The 25,847-nt window shown below is 49.1% G+C and overlaps 1 protein-coding gene across 1 annotated transcript in view; it reads right to left on the bottom strand.

Moving 5' to 3' along the window:
• Nucleotides 1-9,295: 9,295 nt before the first annotated feature.
• LOC143956124 (uncharacterized) overlaps nucleotides 9,296-25,847 on the bottom strand; it is a 37,065-nt gene continuing 20,513 nt past the window's right edge. The window contains exon 11 of the mRNA XM_077466257.1: nucleotides 9,296-11,097. Coding sequence (XP_077322383.1) covers nucleotides 10,319-11,097 — 779 coding nt within the window. The 3' untranslated portion in view covers nucleotides 9,296-10,318. The remainder of the gene's footprint in view (nucleotides 11,098-25,847) is intronic.

The following is a 25,847-nucleotide window of genomic DNA, read 5'->3' as shown; positions in this document are numbered from 1 at the left end:
TATTCTCCCTCTCTTGGTGTTCCTCCTCTATTTTCCCTCTCTTGGTGTTCCTCCTCTATTCCCCCTCTCTTGGTGTTCCTCCTCTATTCTCCCTCTCTTGGTGGTCCTCCTCTATTCTCCCTCTCTTGGTGTTCCTCCTCTATTCCCCCTCTCTTGGGGTTCCTCCTCTATTCGCCCTCTCTTGGTGTTCCTCCTCTATTCTCCCTCTCTTGGTGTTCCTCCTCCATTCTCCCTCTCTTGGTGTTCCTCCTCTATTCTCCCTCTCTTGGTGGTCCTCCTCCATTCCCCCTCTCTTGGTGTTCCTCCTCTATTCTCCCTCTCTTGGTGTTCCTCCTCTATTCTCCCTCCATTGGTGCTCCTCCTCTATTCTCCCTCCGTTGGTGCTCCTCCTCTATTCTCCCTCTCTTGGTGTTCCTCCTCTATTCTCCCTCTCTTGGTGTTCCTCCTCTATTCTCCCTCTCTTGGTGCTCCTCCTCTATTCTCCCTCTCTTGGTGGTCGTCCTCTATTCTCCCTCTCTTGGTGTTCCTCCTCTATTCTCCCTCTCTTGGTGTTCCTCCTCTATTCCCCCTCTCTTGGTGTTCCTCCTCTATTCTCCCTCTCTTGGTGTTCCTCCTCTATTCTCCCTCTCTTGGTGGTCCTCCTCCATTCTCCCTCTCTTGGTGTTCCTCCTCTATTCTCCCTCTCTTGGTGTTCCTCCTCTATTCTCCCTCTCTTGGTGGTCCTCCTCTATTCCCCCTCTCTTGGTGGTCCTCCTCTATTCTCCCTCTCTTGGTGTTCCTCCTCTATTCTCCCTCTCTTGGTGTTCCTCCTCTATTCCCCCTCTCTTGGTGGTCCTCCTCTATTGTCCCTCTCTTGGTGTTCCTCCTCTATTCTCCCTCTCTTGGTGTTCCTCCTCTATTCCCCCTCTCTTGGTGGTCCTCCTCTATTCTCCCTCTCTTGGTGGTCCTCCTCTATTCCCCCTCTCTTGGTGGTCCTCCTCTATTTTCCCTCTCTTGGTGTTCCTCCTCTATTCTCCCTCTCTTGGTGTTCCTCCTCTATTTTCCCTCTCTTGGTGTTCCTCCTCTATTCCCCCTCTCTTGGTGTTCCTCCTCTATTCTCCCTCTCTTGGTGGTCCTCCTCTATTCTCCCTCTCTTGGTGTTCCTCCTCTATTCCCCCTCTCTTGGGGTTCCTCCTCTATTCGCCCTCTCTTGGTGTTCCTCCTCTATTCTCCCTCTCTTGGTGTTCCTCCTCCATTCTCCCTCTCTTGGTGTTCCTCCTCTATTCTCCCTCTCTTGGTGGTCCTCCTCCATTCCCCCTCTCTTGGTGTTCCTCCTCTATTCTCCCTCTCTTGGTGTTCCTCCTCTATTCTCCCTCCATTGGTGCTCCTCCTCTATTCTCCCTCCGTTGGTGCTCCTCCTCTATTCTCCCTCTCTTGGTGTTCCTCCTCTATTCTCCCTCTCTTGGTGTTCCTCCTCTATTCTCCCTCTCTTGGTGCTCCTCCTCTATTCTCCCTCTCTTGGTGGTCCTCCTCTATTCCCCCTCTCTTGGTGTTCCTCCTCTATTCCCCCTCTCTTGGTGGTCCTCCTCTATTCTCCCTCTCTTGGTGTTCCTCCTCTATTCTCCCTCTCTTGGTGTTCCTCCTCTATTCTCCCTCTCTTGGTGTTCCTCCTCTATTCTCCCTCTCTTGGTGTTCCTCCTCTATTCTCCCTCTCTTGGTGTTCCTCCTCTATTCCCCCTCTCTTGGTGTTCCTCCTCTATTCTCCCTCTCTTGGTGTTCCTCCTCTATTCTCCCTCTCTTGGTGTTCCTCCTCTATTCCCCCTCCGTTGGTGCTCCTCCTCTATTCTCCCTCTCTTGGTGTTCCTCCTCTATTCTCCCTCTCTTGGTGTTCCTCCTCTAGTCTCCCTCTCTTGGTGTTCCTCCTCTATTCCCCCTCCGTTGGTGCTCCTCCTCTATTCTCCCTCTCTTGGTGTTCCTCCTCTATTCTCCCTCTCTTGGTGTTCCTCCTCTATTCTCCCTCTCTTGGTGTTCCTCCTCTATTCCCCCTCCGTTGGTGCTCCTCCTCTATTCCCCCTCTCTTGGTGTTCCTCCTCCATTCTCCCTCTCTTGGTGGTCCTCCTCTATTCCCCCTCTCTTGGTGTTCCTCCTCCATTCTCCCTCTCTTGGTGTTCCTCCTCTATTCTCCCTCTCTTGGTGTTCCTCCTCTATTCCCCCTCTCTTGGTGTTCCTCCTCTATTCTCCCTCTCTTGGTGTTCCTCCTCTAGTCTCCCTCTCTTGGTGTTCCTCCTCTATTCTCCCTCTCTTGGTGTTCCTCCTCTATTCTCCCTCTCTTGGTGTTCCTCCTCTATTCTCCCTCTCTTGGTGTTCCTCCTCTATTCTCCCTCTCTTGGTGTTCCTCCTCTATTCTCCCTCTCTTGGTGGTCCTCCTCTATTTTCCCTCTCTTGGTGTTCCTCCTCTATTCTCCCTCTCTTGGTGTTCCTCCTCTATTCCCCCTCTCTTGGTGTTCCTCCTCTATTCCCCCTCTCTTGGTGTTCCTCCTCTATTCTCCCTCTCTTGGTGGTCCTCCTCTATTCTCCCTCTCTTGGTGTTCCTCCTCTATTCCCCCTCTCTTGGTGGTCCTCCTCTATTCCCCCTCTCTTGGTGTTCCTCCTCTATTCTCCCTCTCTTGGTGTTCCTCCTCTATTCTCCCTCTCTTGGTGTTCCTCCTCTATTCTCCCTCTCTTGGTGGTCCTCCTCTATTCTCCTTCTCTTGGTGTTCCTCCTCTAGTCTCCCTCTCTTGGTGGTCCTCCTCTATCCCCCCTCTCTTGGTGTACCTCCTCTATTCCCCCTCTCTTGGTGTTCCTCCTCTATTCTCCCTCTCTTGGTGGTCCTCCTCTATTCTCCCTCTCTTGGTGTTCCTCCTCTATTCTCCCTCTCTTGGTGTTCCTCCTCTATTCTCCCTCTCTTGGTGTTCCTCCTCTATTCTCCCTCTCTTGGTGGTCCTCCTCTATTCTCCCTCTCTTGGTGTTCCTCCTCTATTCCCCCTCTCTTGGTGTTCCTCCTCTATTCTCCCTCTCTTGGTGTTCCTCCTCTATTCTCCTTCTCTTGGTGGTCCTCCTCTATTCTCCCTCTCTTGGTGTTCCTCCTCTATTCTCCCTCTCTTGGTGTTCCTCCTCTATTCCCCCTCTCTTGGTGTTCCTCCTCTATTCTTCCTCTCTTGGTGGTCCTCCTCTATTCTCCCTCTCTTGGTGTTCCTCCTCTATTCTCCCTCTCTTGGTGTTCCTCCTCTATTCTCCCTCTCTTGGTGTTCCTCCTCTATTCTCCCTCTCTTGGTGGTCCTCCTCTATTCTCCCTCTCTTGGTGTTCCTCCTCTATTCTCCCTCTCTCGGTGTTCCTCCTCTATTCCCCCTCTCTTGGTGTTCCTCCTCTATTCCCCCTCTCTTGGTGTTCCTCCTCTATTCTCCCTCTCTCGGTGTTCCTTCTCTATTCTCCCTCTCTCGGTGTTCCTCCTCTATTCTCCCTCTCTTGGTGTTCCTCCTCTATTCTCCCTCTCTTGGTGTTCCTCCTCTATTCTCCCTCTCTTGGTGTTCCTCCTCTATTCCCCCTCTCTTGGTGGTCCTCCTCTATTCTCCCTCTCTTGGTATTCCTCCTCTATTCCCCCTCTCTTGGTGTTCCTCCTCTATTCTCCCTCTCTTGGTGTTCCTCCTCTATTCTCCTTCTCTTGGTGGTCCTCCTCTATTCTCCCTCTCTTGGTGTTCCTCCTCTATTCTCCCTCTCTTGGTGTTCCTCCTCTATTCCCCCTCTCTTGGTGTTCCTCCTCTATTCTCCCTCTCTTGGTGTTCCTCCTCTATTCTCCCTCTCTTGGTGTTCCTCCTCTATTCTCCCTCTCTTGGTGTTCCTCCTCTATTCTCCCTCTCTTGGTGGTCCTCCTCTATTCTCCCTCTCTTGGTGTTCCTCCTCTATTCTCCCTCTCTTGGTGTTCCTCCTCTATTCTCCCTCTCTTGGTGTTCCTCCTCTATTCTCCCTCTCTTGGTGTTCCTCCTCTATTCTCCCTCTCTTGGTGTTCCTCCTCTATTCTCCCTCTCTTGGTGTTCCTCCTCCATTCTCCCTCTCTTGGTGTTCCTCCTCTAGTCTCCCTCTCTTGGTGTTCCTCCTCTATTCTCCCTCTCTTGGTGTTCCTCCTCTATTCTCCCTCTCTTGGTGTTCCTCCTCTATTCTCCCTCTCTTGGTGTTCCTCCTCTATTCCCCCTCTCTTGGTGTTCCTCCTCTATTCTCCCTCTCTTGGTGTTCCTCCTCTAGTCTCCCTCTCTTGGTGTTCCTCCTCCATTCTCCCTCTCTTGGTGTTCCTCCTCTATTCTCCCTCTCTTGGTGTTCCTCCTCTAGTCTCCCTCTCTTGGTGGTCCTCCTCTATTCCCCCTCTCTTGGTGTTCCTCCTCTATTCTCCCTCTCTTGGTGGGAGCCGGGCACTAGGAATCTTCTCAGGAAGCCGGGAGGGCTAGGAATCTTCCCAGGAAGCCAGGGACACTAGGAAACTTCCCAGGAAGCCGGGGACACTAGCAATCTTCCCAGGAAGCCGGGGACACTAGCAATCTTCCCAGGAAGCCGGGGGCACTAGGAAGCTTCTCAGGAAGACAGGGATACTGGGGGGCACTAGGAATCGTCCCAGGAAGATGTGGACACTAGCAATCTTCCCAGGAAGCCGGGGGCACTAGCAATCTTCCCAGGAAGCCGGGGGCACTAGGAATCTTCCCAGGAAGCCGGGGACACTAGGAATCTTCCCAGGAAGCCGGGGACACTAGGAAGCTTCTCAAGAAGCCGGGGACACTAGGAATCTTCTCAGGAAGCCGGGGACACTAGGAAGCTTCTTAGGAGGCCGGGGACACTAGGAATCTTCCCAGGAAGCCGGGGACACTAGGAATCTTCTGAGGAAGACAGGGATACTGGGGGGCACTAGGAATCTTCTCAGGAAGACTGGGGCACTAGGAATATTCTCAGGAAGACAGGGCACTGGGGGGACACTAGGAATCTTCTCAGGAAGCCGGGGGCACTAGGAATCTTCTCAGGAAGCTGGGGACACTAGGAATCTTCTCAGGAAGCTGGGGACACTAGGAATCTTCTCAGGAAGACAGGGATACTGGGGGGCACTAGGAATCTTCTCAAGAAGCCGGGGGCACTAGGAATCTTCCCAGGAAGCCGGGGACACTAGGAATCTTCCCAGGAAGCCGGGGACACTAGGAATCTTCTCAGGAAGCCGGGGACACTAGGAATCTTCTCAGGAAGCCGGGGACACTAGGAATCTTCTCGGGATGCTGGGGACACTAGGAATCTTCTCAGGAAGACAGGGATACTGGGGGACACTAGGAATCTTCCCAGGAAGCAGGGGACACTAGGAATTTTCCCAGGAATCCAGGGACACTAGGAATCTTCTCAGGAAGACAGGGATACTGGGGGGCACTAGGAATCTTCTCAGGAAGACAGGGATACTGGGGGGCACTAGGAATCTTCTCAGGAAGCTGGGGACACTAGGAATCTTCTCAGGAAGACAGGGATACTAGGGGACACTAGGAATCTTCTCAGGAAGCCGGGGACACTAGGAATCTTCTCAAGAAGCTGGTGGCACTAGGAATCTTCTCATGAAACTGGGGCACTAGGAATCTTCTCAGGAAGACAGGGATACTGGGGGGCACTAGGAATCTTCCCAGAAAGCCTGGGAAACACTAGGAATCTTCTCAGGAAGCCGGGGACACTAGGAATCTTCTCAGGAAGACAGGGATACTGGGGGGCACTAGGAATCTTTTCAGGAAGCCGGGGACACTAGGAATCTTCTCAGGAAGCTGGGGACACTAGGAATCTTCTCAAGATGCTGGGGACACTAGGAATCTTCTCAGGAAGACAGGGATACTGGGGGGCACTAGGAATCTTCTCAGGAAGCCGGGGGTACTAGGAATCTTCCCAGGAAGCCGGGGACACTAGGAATCTTCCCAGGAAGCCGGGGACACTTGGAATCTTCTCAGGAAGCCGGGGACACTAGGAATCTTCTCAGAGTGCTGGGGACACTAGGAATCTTCTCAGGAAGACAGGGATACTGGGGGGCACTAGGAATCTTCTCAGGAAGACAGGGATACTGGGGGGCACTAGGAATCTTCTCAGGAAGCTGGGGACACTAGGAATCTTCTCAGAAAGACAGGGATACTGGGGGACACTAGGAATCTTCTCAGGAAGCCGGGGACACTAGGAATCTTCTCAGGAAGCCGGGGACACTAGGAATCTTCTCAAGAAGCTGGTGGCACTAGGAATCTTCTCAGGAAACTGGGGCACTAGGAATCTTCTCAGGAAGACAGGGATACTGGGGGCACTAGGAATCTTCCCAGAAAGCCTGGGAAACACTAGGAATCTTCTCAGGAAGCCGGGGACACTAGGAATCTTCTCAGGAAGACAGGGATACTGGGGGCACTAGGAATCTTCCCAGGAACCCTGGGAAACACTAGGAATCTTCCCAGGAAGCCGGGGACACTAGGAATCTTCTCAGGAAGACAGGGATACTGGGGGGCACTAGGAATCTTTTCAGGGAGCCGGGGACACTAGGAATCTTCTCAGGAAGCTGGGGACACTAGGAATCTTCTCAAGATGCTGGGGACACTAGGAATCTTCTCAGGAAGACAGGGATACTAGGGGGCACTAGGAATCTTCTCAGGAAGCCGGGGGCACTAGGAATCTTCTCAGGAAGCCGGGGGTACTAGGAATCTTCCCAGGAAGCCGGGGACACTAGGAATCTTCCCAGGAAGCCGGGGGCACTAGGAATCTTCTCAGGAAGACAGGGATACTGGGGGGCACTAGGAATCTTCTCAGGAAGCTGGGGACACTAGGAATCATCTCAGGAAGACAGGGATACTGGGGGACACTAGGAATCTTCTCAGGAAGCCGGGGACACTAGGAATCTTCTCATGAAGCTGGTGGCACTAGGAATCTTCTCAGGAAACTGGGGCACTAGGAATCTTCTCAGGAAGACAGGGATACTGGGGGGCACTAGGAATCTTCTCAGGAAGCCGGGGGCACTAGGAATCTTCTCAGGAAGCTGAGGGCACTAGGAATCTTCCCAGGAAGCCGGGGACACTAGGAATCTTCTCATGAAGCTGGTGGCACTAGGAATCTTCTCAGGAAACTGGGGCACTAGGAATCTTCTCAGGAAGACAGGGATACAGGGGGGCACTAGGAATCTTCCCAGGAAGCCAGGGGCACTAGGAATCTTCTCAGGAAGCCGGGGGCACTAGGAATCTTCTCAGGAAGCCGGGGGCACTAGAAATCTTTTCAGGAAGCCGGGGACACTAGGAATCTTCTCAGGAAGCTGAGGGCACTAGGAATCTTCCCAGGAAGCCGGGGGCACTAGGAAGCTTCCCAGGAAGCCGGGGCCACTAGGAAGCTTCCCAGGAAGCCGGGGCCACTAGGAAGCTTCCCAGAAAGCCGGGGGCACTAGGAATCTTCTCAGGAAGCCAGGGGCACTAGGAATCTTCTCAGGAAGCTGGGGACACTAGGAATCATCTCAGGAAGACAGGGATACTGGGGGACACTAGGAATCTTCTCAGGAAGCCGGGGACACTAGGAATCTTCTCATGAAGCTGGTGGCACTAGGAATCTTCTCAGGAAACTGGGGCACTAGGAATCTTCTCAGGAAGACAGGGATACTGGGGGGCACTAGGAATCTTCTCAGGAAGCCGGGGGCACTAGGAATCTTCTCAGGAAGCTGAGGGCACTAGGAATCTTCCCAGGAAGCCAGGGGCACTAGGAATCTTCTCAGGAAGCCGGGGGCACTAGGAATCTTCTCAGGAAGCCGGGGGCACTAGAAATCTTTTCAGGAAGCCGGGGACACTAGGAATCTTCTCAGGAAGCTGAGGGCACTAGGAATCTTCCCAGGAAGCCGGGGCCACTAGGAAGCTTCCCAGGAAGCCGGGGGCACTAGGAATCTTCTCAGGAAGCCAGGGGCACTAGGAATCTTCTCAGGAAGCCGAGGGCACTAGGAATCTTCCCAGGAAGCCGGGGGCACTAGGAAGCTTCCCAGGAAGCCGGGGCCACTAGGAAGCTTCCCAGGAAGCCCGGGACACTAGGAAGCTTCTCAGGAAGCCGGAGACACTAGGAAGCTTCTCAGGAAGCCGGAGACACTAGGAAGCTTCTCAGGAAGCCGGAGACACTAGGAATCTTCCCAGGAAGCCGGGGCCACTGGGAATCTGTTAAGGAAGTCGGGGACACTAGGAATCTTCTCAGGAAGCTGAGGGCACTAGGAATCTTCCCAGGAAGCCGGGGCCACTAGGAAGCTTCCCAGGAAGCCTGGGCCGCTAGGAAGCTTCCCAGGAAGCCGGGGCCGCTAGGAAGCTTCCCAGGAAGCTGGGGGCACTAGGAAGCTTCTCAGGAAGCCGGGGGCACTAGGAATCTTCTCAGGAAGCCGGGGGCACTAGGAAGCCTCCCAGGAAGCCGGGGCCACTAGGAAGCTTCCCAGGAAGCCGGGGACACTAGCAATCTTTTCAGGAAGCTGAGGGCACAAGGAATCTTCTCAGGAAGACAGGGCACTGGGGGGGGGGGGGGGCACTAGGAATCTTCTCAGGAAGACAGGGATCCTGGGGGGCACTAGGAATCTTCTCAGGAAGACAGGGATCCTGGGGGACACTAGGAATCTTCTCAGGAAGACAGGGATCCTGGGGGGCACTAGGAATCTTCTCAGGAAGACAGGGATCCTGGGGGGCACTAGGAATCTTCTCAGGAAGCCTGGAGGACTAGGAATCTTCTCAGGAAACCGGAAGGACTAGGAATCTTCTTGGAAACACCGGGGGATCTGGCACTAGGAACACTGACCCAGGCAAAGCCCGGGTTAAATACAAAGGGAGAGGTTTGGCTGGTCTGGGCGTGTAGAGAACTGAACGGTGGGGATATCCAGGTGTGATGGGAGAACAGGTAACAGGAGAACCTTGCAGGTTACATCCATGTAACTACATATACCAGCATGCCTCCTGTTTTTATAAATAAAAGAGACGGATCTACAGCAAAGCTGTTGCACATATTCACTTTACCTTTGCTCCTCCTTCAAATACTTGCTTCCCCTTTGCTCCGTTCCAGCTGCACATGCTCACTTCCTCTTCGCTCCACCCAATTGCAGTTGATGTGTTTCACCCTACCAAGTTTTAATCATTGGGGGGGGGGGGGGGGGGTGATCTGTAGTCCTGTCCTAGGGTGACAACATTGCTCCTCCATATATACAGTACAGTGAGTGTTGTCACCCGGGACAAGAAGTGTGTTGCTGGCAGGATCCCTGGGTGAAAATAAAGGAAAAGAACCCAGAAAAAAAACAACCAACGTTTGTTCTTGGGTTTAGATAAACTTTATTAGTACTCATCTACACACGGTCTACGGTGATAACACCCTATTGTACTGATCACACCAGACACCACCGACCAACCAGAATACCCCTTATGGGCGGAGCTACCGGGTATAAATCTTCCTCCTCTGTGCCACACACCGGACAATTCAGTCTACGGAACGTCACCCCCCCAGATTACCGCCCACCATCAACTCATATCTACTGAGATTCCCTTCTTCCTGATACATTTCCCGCACTCGTTGCATGGAAAAGGAAGGTTGCCTGTGTGAATTCTTTAGCCTATAAGAAGCTAATTTCTTCATGGGGAAACATTTCCCGCACTTGGTGCATGGAAAAGTCTGGAGTATAAGAAGCTAATTTCCCCACATGAAACATTTTCCGCACTATCAATAGGAGATTGGGGCTTCCTGTACCCACCAAACATTTCCCGCACTCGGCACATGGGAATGCTGTTTAGCCGATGTGGGCCTTCTGGTGTCGGATCAGCTCAAAATTGTATATATATAGGATTTGGGGCAGTCTGGAGACTGATATGTTTTTTCAAGTGCGGGAGATCCACCAGAGGAGCAGCCCAAAGATGAGGATCTGAGAAGAGCGTCTAGGCGGTGTGGGCCTTCTGATGTCGGAGGAGCTCGGACTGGTATATATAGGATTTGGGGCAGTCTGGACACTGATAGGTCCTCTTCTTGGGGTGACTCCTCTGATGGATCTCCCGCACTCGGGGCGCTCCTAGGCGGTGTGGGCCTTCTGGTGTCGGAGGAGCTCGGACTGGTATATATAGGATTTGGGGCAGTCTGGACACTGATAGGTCCTCTTCTTGGGGTGACTCCTCTGATGGATCTCCCGCACTCGGGGCGCTCCTAGGCGGTGTGGGCCTTCTGGTGTCGGAGGAGCTCGGACTGGTATATATAGGATTTGGGGCAGTCTGGACACTGATAGGTCCTCTTCTTGGGGTGACTCCTCTGATGGATCTCCCGCACTCGGAATGCTCCTAGGCGGTGTGGGCCTTCTGGTGTCGGAGGAGCTCGGACTGGTATATATAGGATTTGGGGCAGTCTGGACACTGATAGGTCCTCTTCTTGGGGTGGCTCCTCTGATGGATCTTCATCTCGCACTTCGTATTGAACGGCATCCCGCACTCCACACAGGACAGAGACGTTTCGCTCAATTTCTGGTGTCTTTCAAGACTCATTTTCCGCGTGAAGCGTTTCCCGCACACCGTACAGGAAAAGGGCTGTTCCCCGGTGTGGAATCTCTGGTGGTTGACGAGCGTAGATTTGTGAGTGAAGCGTTTCCCGCACTCGGGACAGGCAAACGCTTTCTCGCCGGTGTGAAGTCTCAAATGGATATTGAGGTGTCCTTTTTGTGAAAAGCTTTTCCCGCACTCTGGGCAGGCGAAGGGCCTCTCGCCGGTGTGGACTCTCAGGTGACTGACAAAATGGGCCTTGTCTATGAACGACTTGTTGCACTCCGCACACGAGAAACGAGTCTCACCCTTGTGAATTCTACGGTGGGCATACAGACGGTCTTTCTGTTTAAAGCATTTCCCGCACTCTGGGCACGAATAGGGGCGGTCTCCGGTGTGACTTTTTTTATGTCTGTCAAGATGCGACTTCGCGGTATAGTCTTTCCCGCACTCCGAACAGGAGTAAGGCCGCTTCCCGATGTGAACATTTTCATGTCTGATGAGATTTGATTTGGTCTGAAAACACTTCCCGCACTCTGAGCATATAAAAGGGTGGTTCTCGTTGTGGGTTTGCTGATGTACGAGGGGTGATGACTTATCGGGAGAAGACTCCTCGGGATTAGGTGCATCTAAAGACCTCCCCATACTGTCAGGACTACATACTTCATGCTTGGCAACGTTTTCTGGACACGGATGTCCCATCGAGGATTTCCAGACAATGATGTCATCTGCTGGAGAGAAAACTTTATTAGTATTAGAAACTCGAACAAATTTCATGTTCTCCAGTCATTTATACAGAATACAAATCTGAAGAACATACAAGACAACTTCATGGTGAGGAATGGAGGAGGACCTTTCATATGGTGTCCAGTATCTCCTCCTCATTTGTAGGGAACATGACATTATATTGAGGAATGGAGATGGACCTTTCATATGGTGTCCAGTATCTCCTCCTCATTTGTTGGGAACATGACGTTATATTGAGGAATGGAGATGGACCTTTCATATGGTGTACAGTATCTCCTCCTCATTTGTAGGGAACATGACATTATATTGAGGAATGGAGATGGACCTTTCATATGGTGTCCAGTATCTCCTCCTCATTTGTTGGGAACATGACGTTATATTGAGGAATGGAGATGGACCTTTCATATGGTGTCCAGTATCTCCTCCTCATTTGTTGGGAACATGACGTTATATTGGAGGAATGGAGATGGACCTTTCATATGGTGTCCAGTATCTCCTCCTCATTTGTTGGGAACATGACGTTATATTGGAGGAATGGAGATGGACCTTTCATATGGTGTCCAGTATCTCCTCCTCATTTGTTGGGAACATGACGTTATATTGAGGAATGGAGATGGACCTTTCATATGGTGTCCAGTATCTCCTCCTCATTTGTTGGGAACATGACGTTATATTGAGGAATGGAGATGGACCTTTCATATGGTGTCCAGTATCTCCTCCTCATTTGTTGGGAACATGACGTTATATTGGAGGAATGGAGATGGACCTTTCATATGGTGTCCAGTATCTCCTCCTCATTTGTTGGGAACATGACGTTATATTGAGGAATGGAGATGGACCTTTCATATGGTGTCCAGTATCTCCCCCTCATTTGTTGGGAACATGACGTTATATTGAGGAATGGAGATGGACCTTTCATATGGTGTCCAGTATCTCCTCCTCATTTGTTGGGAACATGATGTTATATTGAGGAATGGAGATGGACCTTTCATATGGTGTCCAGTATCTCCTCCTCATTTGTTGGGAACATGACGTTATATTGAGGAATGGAGATGGACCTTTCATATGGTGTCCAGTATCTCCTCCTCATTTGTTGGGAACATGACGTTATATTGAGGAATGGAGATGGACCTTTCATATGGTGTCCAGTATCTCCTCCTCATTTGTTGGGAACATGACGTTATATTGGAGGAATGGAGATGGACCTTTCATATGGTGTCCAGTATCTCCTCCTCATTTGTTGGGAACATGACGTTATATTGAGGAATGGAGATGGACCTTTCATATGATGTCCAGTATCTCCTCCTCATTTGTTGGGAACATGACGTTATATTGAGGAATGGAGATGGACCTTTCATATGATGTCCAGTATCTCCTCCTCATTTGTTGGGAACATGACGTTATATTGAGGAATGGAGATGGACCTTTCATATGGTGTCCAGTATCTCCTCCTCATTTGTTGGGAACATGACGTTATATTGAGGAATGGAGATGGACCTTTCATATGGTGTCCAGTATCTCCTCCTCATTTGTTGGGAACATGACGTTATATTGGAGGAATGGAGATGGACCTTTCATATGGTGTCCAGTATCTCCTCCTCATTTGTTGGGAACATGACGTTATATTGGAGGAATGGAGATGGACCTTTCATATGGTGTCCAGTATCTCCTCCTCATTTGTTGGGAACATGACGTTATATTGAGGAATGGAGATGGACCTTTCATATGGTGTCCAGTATCTCCTCCTCATTTGTTGGGAACATGACGTTATATTGAGGAATGGAGATGGACCTTTCATATGGTGTCCAGTATCTCCTCCTCATTTGTTGGGAACATGACGTTATATTGGAGGAATGGAGATGGACCTTTCATATGGTGTCCAGTATCTCCCCCTCATTTGTTGGGAACATGACGTTATATTGAGGAATGGAGATGGACCTTTCATATGGTGTCCAGTATCTCCTCCTCATTTGTTGGGAACATGACGTTATATTGAGGAATGGAGATGGACCTTTCATATGGTGTCCAGTATCTCCTCCTCATTTGTTGGGAACATGACGTTATATTGAGGAATGGAGATGGACCTTTCATATGGTGTCCAGTATCTCCTCCTCATTTGTTGGGAACATGACGTTATATTGAGGAATGGAGATGGACCTTTCATATGGTGTCCAGTATCTCCTCCTCATTTGTTGGGAACATGACGTTATATTGGAGGAATGGAGATGGACCTTTCATATGGTGTCCAGTATCTCCTCCTCATTTGTAGGGAACATGACGTTATATTGGAGGAATGGAGATGGACCTTTCATATGGTGTCCAGTATCTCCTCCTCATTTGTAGGGAACATGACGTTATATTGGAGGAATGGAGATGGACCTCTCATATGGTGTCCAGTATCTCCTCCTCATTTGTTGGGAACATGACGTTATATTGGAGGAATGGAGATGGACCTTTCATATGGTGTCCAGTATCTCCTCCTCATTTGTAGGGAACATGACGTTATATTGGAGGAATGGAGGAGGACCTTTCATATGATGTCCAGTATCTCCTCCTCATTTGTTGGGAACATGACGTTATATTGAGGAATGGAGATGGATCTTTCATATGGTGTCCAGTATCTCCTCCTCATTTGTTGGGAACATGACGTTATATTGAGGAATGGAGATGGACCTTTCATATGGTGTCCAGTATCTCCTCCTCATTTGTTGGGAACATGACGTTATATTGAGGAATGGAGATGGACCTTTCATATGGTGTCCAGTATCTCCTCCTCATTTGTAGGGAACATGACGTTATATTGGAGGAATGGAGGAGGACCTTTCATATGATGTCCAGTATCTCCTCCTCATTTGTTGGGAACATGACGTTATATTGAGGAATGGAGATGGATCTTTCATATGGTGTCCAGTATCTCCTCCTCATTTGTTGGGAACATGACGTTATATTGAGGAATGGAGATGGACCTTTCATATGGTGTCCAGTATCTCCTCCTCATTTGTTGGGAACATGACGTTATATTGGAGGAATGGAGATGGACCTTTCATATGGTGTCCAGTATCTCCTCCTCATTTGTTGGGAACATGACGTTATATTGAGGAATGGAGATGGACCTTTCATATGGTGTCCAGTATCTCCCCCTCATTTGTTGGGAACATGACGTTATATTGAGGAATGGAGATGGACCTTTCATATGGTGTCCAGTATCTCCTCCTCATTTGTTGGGAAGATGACGTTATATTGAGGAATGGAGATGGACCTTTCATATGGTGTCCAGTATCTCCTCCTCATTTGTTGGGAACATGACGTTATATTGAGGAATGGAGATGGACCTTTCATATGGAGTCCAGTATCTCCTCCTCATTTGATGGGAACATGACGTTATATTGAGGAATGGAGATGGATCTTTCATATGGTGTCCAGTATCTCCTCCTCATTTGTTGGGAACATGACGTTATATTGAGGAATGGAGATGGACCTTTCATATGGTGTCCAGTATCTCCTCCTCATTTGATGGGAACATGACGTTATATTGGAGGAATGGAGATGGACCTTTCATATGGTGTCCAGTATCTCCTCCTCATTTGTTGGGAACATGACGTTATATTGAGGAATGGAGATGGACCTTTCATATGATGTCCAGTATCTCCTCCTCATTTGTTGGGAACATGACGTTATATTGGAGGAATGGAGATGGACCTTTCATATGGTGTCCAGTATCTCCTCCTCATTTGTTGGGAACATGACGTTATATTGAGGAATGGAGATGGAGCTTTCATATGATGTCCAGTATCTCCTCCTCATTTGTTGGGAACATGACGTTATATTGAGGAATGGAGATGGATCTTTCATATGGTGTCCAGTATCTCCTCCTCATTTGTTGGGAACATGACGTTATATTGAGGAATGGAGATGGAGCTTTCATATGATGTCCAGTATCTCCTCCTCATTTGTTGGGAACATGACGTTATATTGAGGAATGGAGATGGACCTTTCATATGATGTCCAGTATCTCCTCCTCATTTGTTGGGAACATGACGTTATATTGGAGGAATGGAGATGGACCTTTCATATGGTGTCCAGTATCTCCTCCTCATTTGTTGGGAACATGACGTTATATTGGAGGAATGGAGATGGACCTTCCATATGGTGTCCAGTATCTCCTCCTCATTTGTTGGGAACATGACGTCATATTGAGGAATGGAGATGGACCTTTCATATGGTGTCCAGTATCTCCTCCTCATTTGTTGGGAACATGACGTTATATTGAGGAATGGAGATGGACCTTTCATATGGTGTCCAGTATCTCCTCCTCATTTGTTGGGAACATGACGTTATATTGGAGGAATGGAGATGGACCTTTCATATGATGTCCAGTATCTCCTCCTCATTTGTTGGGAACATGACGTTATATTGGAGGAATGGAGATGGACCTTTCATATGGTGTCCAGTATCTCCTCCTCATTTGTTGGGAACATGACGTTATATTGGAGGAATGGAGATGGACCTTTCATATGGTGTCCAGTATCTCCTCCTCATTTGTTGGGAACATGACATTATATTGGAGGAATGGAGATGGACCTTTCATATGGTGTCCAGTATCTCCTCCTCATTTGTAGGGAAGATGACGTTATATTGAGGAATGGAGATGGACCTTTCATATGGTGTACAGTATCTCCTCCTCATTTGTTGGGAACATGACGTTATATTGGAGGAATGGAGATGGACCTTTCATATGGTGTCCAGTATCTCCTCCTCATTTGTTGGGAACATGACGTTATATTGAGGATTGGAGATGGATCTTTCATATGGTGTCCAGTATCTCCTCCTCATTTGTTGGGAACATGACGTTATATTGAGGAATGGAGATGGACCTTTCATATGGTGTCCAGTATCTCCTCCTCATTTGTTGGGAACATGACGTTATATTGTGGAATGGAGATGGACCTTTCATATGGTGTCCAGTATCTCCTCCTCATTTGTTGGGAACATGACATTATATTGGAGGAATGGAGATGGACCTTTCATATGGTGTCCAGTATCTCCTCCTCATTTGTTGGGAACATGACGTTATATTGAGGAATGGAGATGGACCTTTCATATGGTGTCCAGTATCTCCTCCTCATTTGTTGGGAACATGACGTTATATTGTGGAATGGAGATGGACCTTTCATATGGTGTCCAGTATCTCCTCCTCATTTGTAGGGAACATGACGTTATATTGAGGAATGGAGATGGACCTTTCATATGGTGTCCAGTATCTCCTCCTCATTTGTAGGGAACATGACGTTATATTGAGGAATGGAGATGGACCTTTCATATGGTGTCCAGTATCTCCTCCTCATTTGTTGGGAACATGACGTTATATTGAGGAATGGAGATGGACCTTTCATATGGTGTCCAGTATCTCCTCCTCATTTGTAGGGAACATGACGTTATATTGGAGGAATGGAGGAGGACCTTTCATATGATGTCCAGTATCTCCTCCTCATTTGTTGGGAACATGACGTTATATTGAGGAATGGAGGAGGACCTTTCATATGGTGTCCAGCATCTCCTCCTCATTTGTTGGGAACATGACGTTATATTGGAGGAATGGAGATGGACCTTTCATATGGTGTCCAGTATCTCCTCCTCATTTGTTGGGAACATGACGTTATATTGAGGAATGAAGATGGACCTTTCATATGGTGTCCAGTATCTCTTCCTCATTTGTTGGGAACATGACGTTATATTGGAGGAATGGAGATGGACCTTTCATATGGTGTCCAGTATCTCCTCCTCATTTGTTGGGAACACTGAGTTGTCAAAGTATTAATTTTTCTGGTGAAAACTTAAGATCTACCACAGTTCTATCCTACAATATGATGTTTTACACCAATTTTAGCATTTCTGCTGTCCTGGTCTACACTTTATAAATCAGTCCAATCTCAGGGATGTCATGATCTGCTATATCTTGGCCCTGTTATCAGTCTCGGCATTTAGTGTTCATTACTCACCTGGGCTGATATCAGGAGAAGAGTCCTCCTCTTTAACTGTCACCATCATTCCAGCCTCCTCCATAAACAGAGTACCCATCACATAGGTCTCTTCTTCTTCCTCTTTAATCTTAATTTTCAGTTCACTCAGATCTTCAGCCTAAATCAAGAAGATGAAATATCACCCGACTCTACAGGACAGTAAATCACTTCACATGGACTTGGGGTCTCAATCGGTTCTATCTACCTGACTGCATTGTGCGTAGCAGTGACCTTCCTGTGTGGAATCCCGGGAGTCCAGGAGGCCGGGACATCTCTCTGGTGGGTTTTTCTTGCTGGATCCGTCTGTAGGAAACACACACTGACTGAATACATTGTCTCCTCACCTTTCTCTTTCTAGAACAAACATTTTTTCCATTACTCACCTGTGCTGATTTTTAGTGAAGATTCTTCTTGTTCGGTTGTCACCATCACCAGATCCTCCTCCATGGACTGCAGACCATCCCTCTCATACGTCTCCTCTTCTTCCTCTTTGACCTCAAGATTGTTATCCTTCAGTTCTTCAAGCTAAATTAACAAAATAATTTCTGTATGATGAAACTGCATAGAGGCATTAAATCTTGGAGTCACTTTTACATTTTAGACCTTCGTTCCCATCTACCTGATCAAGGATGAAGTCCTCTTCCTGTGTGGGATCCCGGGAATACAGAGGACGGGGACATCTCTCTGGTGGGTTCCCATTACTGGATCCATCTGTAGGAAACACACACACTGACTGAATACATTGTTTCTATGTGTTTATCAGATGATGGGGGATCTAGGTGGAGCCTCCGTACTGCTCTCTCCTTTACAATAAAGTCTCCTCTTACCCGGTGATGTGAGGGGCGGCTGATTGTCCATCATGACGTCCTTGTAGAGATCCTTGTGTCCTTCTAAATACTCCCACTCCTCCATGGAGAAATAGACAGTGACATCCTGACACCTTATAGGAACCTGACACACACAATGATACAGTCACCATCCAGACACATCCCTTGTCTGTTACTGGATAATGTCCCAGAATTCCCAGAATCCTCCTCACCTCTCCTGTCAGCAGCTCCGTGATCCTATTGGTCAGTTCCAGGATCTTCTGGTCACTGTCTCCCGTAGGTTTCAAGGACTGAGGAACCTTGATGGTGAGATGATCACCAGACTTCACAGGAGGAAAACTCTGTATCAAAAAAGTAACAATGATGTCATGTGACCTCCCAGAATCCTCCTCACCTCTCCGGTCAGGTCTGTGTTTTATTAATAGAGATAAGAGTGATGTCATGTGACCTCCCAGAATCCTCCTCACCTCTCCGGTCAGGTCTGTGTTTTATTAATAGAGATAAGAGTGATGTCAGGTGACCTCCCAGAATCCTCCTCACCTCTCCGGTCAGGTCTGTGTTTTATTAATAGAGATAAGAGTGATGTCATGTGACCTCCCAGAATCCTCCTCACCTCTCCGGTCAGGTCTGTGTTTTATTAATAGAGATAAGAGTGATGTCATGTGACCTCCCAGAATCCTCCTCACCTCTCCGGTCAGGTCTGTGTTTTATTAATAGAGATAAGAGTGATGTCATGTGACCTCCCAGAATCCTCCTCACCTCTCCGGTCAGCAGGTAGATGATCTCCAGGGTGAGGTTCAGTATTTTCTTGGTCATGTGATCTTGCTTCCCATCCATCGTCCTGGATTTGGTTGTTGGTCGCTGAGGATCTTCCTTCTGTTGATGGACAATAAGGTGACAATGGTCCAGGTTGTATTGGGATGGGATGGGATGGGAAGGGCGTAGGGGGTTACAAAGGCTAAATTATACACGTGATCAGGTAATAGGAATCCCCATACTGACTGCTCTGTAGTAACCTGGGAGCTGATTACGGTGGGATGTCCAGGTTTTGTGGTGGTCATACATGGTCTTATGCCACATACACAGGATCGGAATTCCACTCAAGCTTGTGTTGCCTACACACGGTCACACCAAATTCCGACCGTCAAGAACACGGGTGACGTACAACACAACAAAATGAAGCTCAGTGCTTCCGAGCATGCATCAAATTGTTTCCGAGCATGCGTCAAATTGTTTCCGAGCATGCGTCAAATTGTTTCCGAGCATGCGTCAAATTGTTTCCGAGCATGCGTCGGAAATTTTGCGTGTCGGAATTGCCGCAGACGATATGAATTTCCCATAGAAACTTTTTCCATCGAAAAAATTGGCAACCTGCTCTCAAATCTTTTGCTGGCCGAAATTCCGCCAGCTAAAGTCCGATGGAGCCTACACACGGTCGCATTTTTCCTGACCAAAAGCTCACATCGGTCCTTTGCTGGCGGAATTTCCGATCGTGTGTACGCGGCATCCGTTTCCTACACATCGCTTCAGTTAACTAAATAATAACTTGGCAGTGATGCCGGATTTATGTCTCTTTATCTTCTATAAAAGGAGTCACTACAGCTCTGTGATCCCCATTGATGGATCCATAAAAGGTGTGACTATCCATCCAGAAGTCAGATGTCCATGTAGAGTCTCGGTTATGGGACTACTTCTACTTCTGTGGAGTTTCAGTGTAGTTTGTGTCATGGCAGATGGTGGGTGTAGCCGAAAAATGAAGGCTGGGTCAATACACAAAGGAGTCCTGATCAAAATCCATATCAGACCCAATGAGTCTGCTATGAAAAGGTGGGGAGAACATTCACCATTACATTTTATATTAAGCTATCCCCGCTTCTTGGCTTACATGGTGAGGATTCTCAGGCGTGTTAAGTGACTAGTGGCAGTGACATCGTTGGTTGCTAAGGACTTGGCCGTGCTTGCACCCGCCACCATCCTTAGCAACCATGACAGCGGGAAGCTGTGTAATGATGGAAGTAATAACGCTATTATAGATGACGTTCATCTCCCTCCATATGGGTGAATGTCCAGGCGTGTGTCTCAATGCCTGAACTCTCCACGCTCATTCTCAACTTGGGCAGGGTCCGAATCGTGAGCTCATCTCTCATTCTCAGCACCCATCTGTGGTCAGAAAGTAAGACCAGATAATTCTGGGTTGGCCGAGTCCTCTGTGGTTGGACCTTCCCAACACCTTCAATAGTTGGAAAGTAAGACCAGATGATGCTGAGTTGGCCGTGTCCTCTGTGGTTGGACCTTCTCAACACCTTCAATAGTTGGAAAGTAAGACCAGATAATTCTGGGTTGGCCGTGTCCTCTGTGGTTGGACCTTCTCAACACCTTCATTAGTTGGAAAGTAAGACCAGATGATTCTGGGTTGGCCGTGTCCTCTGCGGTTGGACCTTCTCAACACCTTCATTAGTTGGAAGTAAGACCAGATAATTCTGGGTTGGCCGTGTCCTCTGCGGTTGGACCTTCTCAACACCTTCATTAGTTGGAAAGTAAGACCAGATAATTCTGGGTTGGCCGTGTCCTCTGCGGTTGGACCTTCTCAACACCTTCATTAGTTGGAAAGTAAGACCAGATAATTCTGGGTTGGCCGTGTCCTCTGTGGTTGGACCTTCTCAACACCTTCAATAGTTGGAAAGTAAGACCAGATAATTCTGGGTTGGCCGTGTCCTCTGCGGTTGGACCTTCTCAACACCTTCATTAGTTGGAAAGTAAGACCAGATGATTCTGGGTTGGCCGTGTCCTCTGTGGTTGGACCGTCTCAACACCTTCATTAGTTGGAAAGTAAGACCAGATGATTCTGGGTTGGCCGTGTCCTCTGCGGTTGGACCTTCTCAACACTTTCAATAGTTGGAAAGTAAGACCAGATAATTCTGGGTTGGCCGTGTCCTCTGCGGTTGGACCTTCTCAACACCTTCATTAGTTGGAAAGTAAGACCAGATAATTCTGGGTTGGCCGTGTCCTCTGTGGTTGGACCTTCTCAACACCTTCATTAGTTGGAAAGTAAGACCAGATGATTCTGGGTTTGCCGTGTCCTCTGCGGTTGGACCTTCTCAACACCTTCAATAGTTGGAAAGTAAGACCAGATGATTCTGGGTTGGCCGTGTCCTCTGCGTTTGGACCTTCCCAACACCTTCATTAGTTGGAAAGTAAGACCAGATGATTCTGGGTTGGCCGTGTCCTCTGTGGTTGGACCTTCTCAACACCTTCATTAGTTGGAAAGTAAGACCAGATGATTCTGGGTTGGCCGTGTCCTCTGCGTTTGGACCTTCCCAACACCTTCATTAGTTGGAAAGTAAGACCAGATGATTCTGGGTTGGCCGTGTCCTCTGTGGTTGGACCTTCTCAACACCTTCATTAGTTGGAAAGTAAGACCAGATGATTCTGGGTTGGCCGTGTCCTCTGTGGTTGGACCTTCTCAACACCTTCATTAGTTGGAAAGTAAGACCAGATGATTCTGGGTTGGCCGTGTCCTCTGCGTTTGGACCTTCCCAACACCTTCATTAGTTGGAAAGTAAGACCAGATGATTCTGGGTTGGCCGTGTCCTCTGTGGTTGGACCTTCTCAACACCTTCATTAGTTGGAAAGTAAGACCAGATGATTCTGGGTTGGCCGTGTCCTCTGTGGTTGGACCTTCTCAACACCTTCATTAGTTGGAAAGTAAGACCAGATGATTCTGGGTTGGCCGTGTCCTCTGTGGTTGGACCTTCTCAACACCTTCATTAGTTGGAAAGTAAGACCAGATGATTCTGGGTTGGCCGTGTCCTCTGCTTTTGGACCTTCCCAACACCTTCATTAGTTGGAAAGTAAGACCAGATGATTCTGGGTTGGCCGTGTCCTCTGTGGTTGGACCTTCTCAACACCTTCATTAGTTGGAAAGTAAGACCAGATGATTCTGGGTTGGCCGTGTCCTCTGCGGTTGGACCTTCCCAACACCTTCATTAGTTGGAAAGTAAGACCAGATGATTCTGGGTTGGCCGTGTCCTCTGCGTTTGGACCTTCCCAACACCTTCAATAGTTGGAAAGTAAGACCAGATAATTCTGGGTTGGCTGTGTCCTCTGTGGTTGGACCTTCTCAACACCTTCATTAGTTGGAAAGTAAGACCAGATAATTCTGGGTTGGCCGTGTCCTCTGCGGTTGGACCTTCTCAACACCTTCATTAGTTGGAAAGTAAGACCAGATATTTCTGGGTTGGCCGTGTCCTCTGTGGTTGGACCTTCTCAACACCTTCATTAGTTGGAAAGTAAGACCAGATGATTCTGGGTTGGCCGTGTCCTCTGCGGTTGGACCTTCTCAACACCTTCATTAGTTGGAAAGTAAGACCAGATATTTCTGGGTTGGCCGTGTCCTCTGTGGTTGGACCTTCTCAACACCTTCATTAGTTGGAAAGTAAGACCAGATGATTCTGGGTTGGCCGTGTCCTCTGCGGTTGGACCTTCTCAACACCTTCATTAGTTGGAAAGTAAGACCAGATGATTCTGGGTTGGCCGTGTCCTCTGCGTTTGGACCTTCCCAACACCTTCATTAGTTGGAAAGTAAGACCAGATGATTCTGGGTTGGCCGTGTCCTCTGTGGTTGGACCTTCTCAACACCTTCATTAGTTGGAAAGTAAGACCAGATGATTCTGGGTTGGCCGTGTCCTCTGTGGTTGGACCTTCTCAACACCTTCATTAGTTGGAAAGTAAGACCAGATGATTCTGGGTTGGCCGTGTCCTCTGTGGTTAGACCTTCTCAGCACCTTCATTAGTTGGAAAGTAAAACCAGATAATTCTGGGTTGGCCGTGTCCTCTGTGGTCGGACCTTCTCAACACGGGACAGTTCTAGACTGGCTGTGTCCTCTTTGATCAGTGGGGTTGCCACCTCATCCTTTTAAAACCGAACACATATGAATTACACGGGTTCTTCGGCTGATTAAGGTGGTAATTACACTCACTTAGTGCCCCTATCTGCATTTAATTAGCCTCAGAACCCTTGTAATTCATATGAGGGTTGAGGTGGCAACCCCACTGATCACAGAGGACACAGCCAGTCTAGAACAGTCCGGTCCTACTTTGCAACTAATGAAGGTCTTGAGAGGGTCCAACCACAGAGGACACGGCCACTCAGCATCATCTGGTCTTATTCTCTGACCACAGACGGGTGCCGAGAAGTAGAGATGAGCTCATGGTTTCGGACCTAACCCAAGTTCAGACTGAGCATGGTCAGTTCAGGCCGTGTCTTCTGTGATCGGACCCAGCAACGCATTCGCTGGCACCCCCATACACCAGACATGAGCCAAACGTCTTTCTACATGACCGTTGTAGGTCTCCGGACTCGGAGAATGTAGACATGACGTGTCTGTGTACAACCAAACATTCCATATATTTGTGTCTGATTTTAGTCGTATATAACGGGAAATCTATGTGTGTCGGAAGATAATATTACATCATAGAGGTGTGTAGAATGGTCTGCCGGTGACAGGACGTTATATGTCTGGAAATAGAAAATAAGATCTCATTACCTCCTCTGCTGCCAGTTCCAGCGATGTCTCCTCTCCACTTCCTCCCGACTTACGTCCGACCCGGAACTTCCTATTTATACCTGACATCACTTCCTGTCTGTACCTGTCTGCTCTCCCTCTGGTGGTCAGTGTAGGAAGTGCTGCCTATTCCCGGAGAGCGCCCTGCACCGACCTGATATCACTGCCACCGCTGTCCCTGGTCCTCCTCTGGTGTCCCTCTCTTTGGTCTGATGTACAGACTTCTATAGAAATGGATTATTTAACTACCCCAAACCTTCACCCAACCTCCGAAATCCAATACAGGAGCAACCATGCTGGGGGGTCATCGCCCTCCGTTGCCCCTTTGCTCCCCCTCTGCCCAGCTGTACATACTCATTGCCCCTTTGCTCCCCCTCTGCCCAGCTGTACATACTCATTGCCCCTTTGCTCCCCCTCTGCCCAGCTGTACATACTCATTGCCCCTTTGCTCCCCCTCTGTCCATACTCATTGCCCCTTTGCTCCCCCTCTGCCCAGCTGTACATACTCATTGCCCCTTTGCTCCCCCTCTGTCCATACTCATTGCCCCTTTGCTCCCCCTCTGCCCAGCTGTACATACTCATTGCCCCTTTGCTCCCCCTCTGTCCATACTCATTGCCCCTTTGCTCCCCCTCTGCCCAGCTGTGCATACTCATTGCCCCTTTGCTCCCCCTCTGTCCATACTCATTGCCCCTTTGCTCCCCCTCTGTCCATACTCATTGCCCCTTTGCTCCCCCTCTGTCCATACTCATTGCCCCTTTGCTCCCCCTCTGCCCAGCTGCACATACTCATTGCCCCTTTGCTCCCCCTCTGCCCATACTCATTGCCCCTTTGCTCCCCCTCTGCCCAGCTGTACATACTCATTGCCCCTTTGCTCCCCCTCTGTCCATACTCATTGCCCATTTGCTCCCCCTCTGCCCAGCTGTACATACTCATTGCCCCTTTGCTCCCCCTCTGTCCATACTCATTGCCCCTTTGCTCCCCCTCTGCCCAGCTGTACATACTCATTGCCCCTTTGCTCCCCCTCTGTCCATACTCATTGTCCGTTTGCTCCCCCTCTGTCCATACTCATTGACCCTTTGCTCCCCCTCTGCCCAGCTGCACATAATCATTGCCCATTTGTTCCCCCTCTGTTCATACTCATTGCCCCTTTGCTCCACCTCTGCACATACTCATTCTCCCTTTGCTCCCCATCTGCACATACTCATTGCCCCTTTACTCCCCCTCTGTCCATACTCATTAACCCTTTGCTCCCCCTCTGCCCATACTCATTGTCCCTTTGCTCCCCCTCTGTTCATACTCATTGCCCCTTTGCTACCCCTCTGTTCATACTCATTGACCCTTTGATTGCCTCCTGACCAGTTGCATACTCTCATTGCCACTTTGCACTCACTCATCCCAGCTGTACATAATCATTGCCCATTTGCTCCCCCTCTGCCCAGCTGTACATACTCATTGCCCCTTTACTCACCCTCTGCCCAGCTGCACATACTCATTGCCCCTTTGCTCCCCCTCTGCCCAGCTGCACATATGCATTGCCCCTTTGCTCTCCCTCTGCTCAGCTGCACATACTCATTGCCCCTTTGCTTCCCCTCTGTCCATACTCATTGACCCTTTGATTCACTCCTGATCAGTTGCATACATACATTGTCCCTTTGCTCCCCCTCTGCCCAGCTGCACATACTCATTGCCCCTTTGCTCCCCCTCTGTCCATATTCATTGTCCCTTTGCTCCCCACCTGCACATACTCATTCTCCCTTTGCTCCCCATCTGTCCATACTCATTGTTCCTTTTCTCCCCCTCTGTCCATACTCATTGTCCCTCCCCCCATCTGTCCATACTCATTGTCCCTCCCCCCCATCTGTCCATACTCATTGTCCCTTTGCTCCCCATCTGCACATACTCATTGCCCCTTTACTCCCTCTCTGTCCATACTCATTAACCCTTTGCTCCCCCTCTGCCCAGCTGCACATACTCATTGCCCCTTTGCTCCCCCTCTGTTCATACTCATTGCCCCTTTGCTACCCCTCTGTTCATACTCATTGACCCTTTGATTCCCTCCTGACCAGTTGCATACTCTCATTGCCCCTTTGCACTCACTCATCCCAGCTGTACATAATCATTGCCCATTTGCTCCCCCTCTGCCCAGCTGCACATACTCATTGTCCCTTTGCTCCC

This window comes from Lithobates pipiens, unplaced genomic scaffold (assembly GCF_037356315.1).
Source record: "Lithobates pipiens isolate NorthernLeopardFrog02 unplaced genomic scaffold, aLitPip1_a1.2 Scaffold_35, whole genome shotgun sequence".
NCBI lineage: Eukaryota > Metazoa > Chordata > Amphibia > Anura > Ranidae > Lithobates > Lithobates pipiens.
The sequence above is the reverse complement of the archived record's forward strand: the minus strand, read 5'-3'. Positions and strand labels throughout refer to the sequence as shown.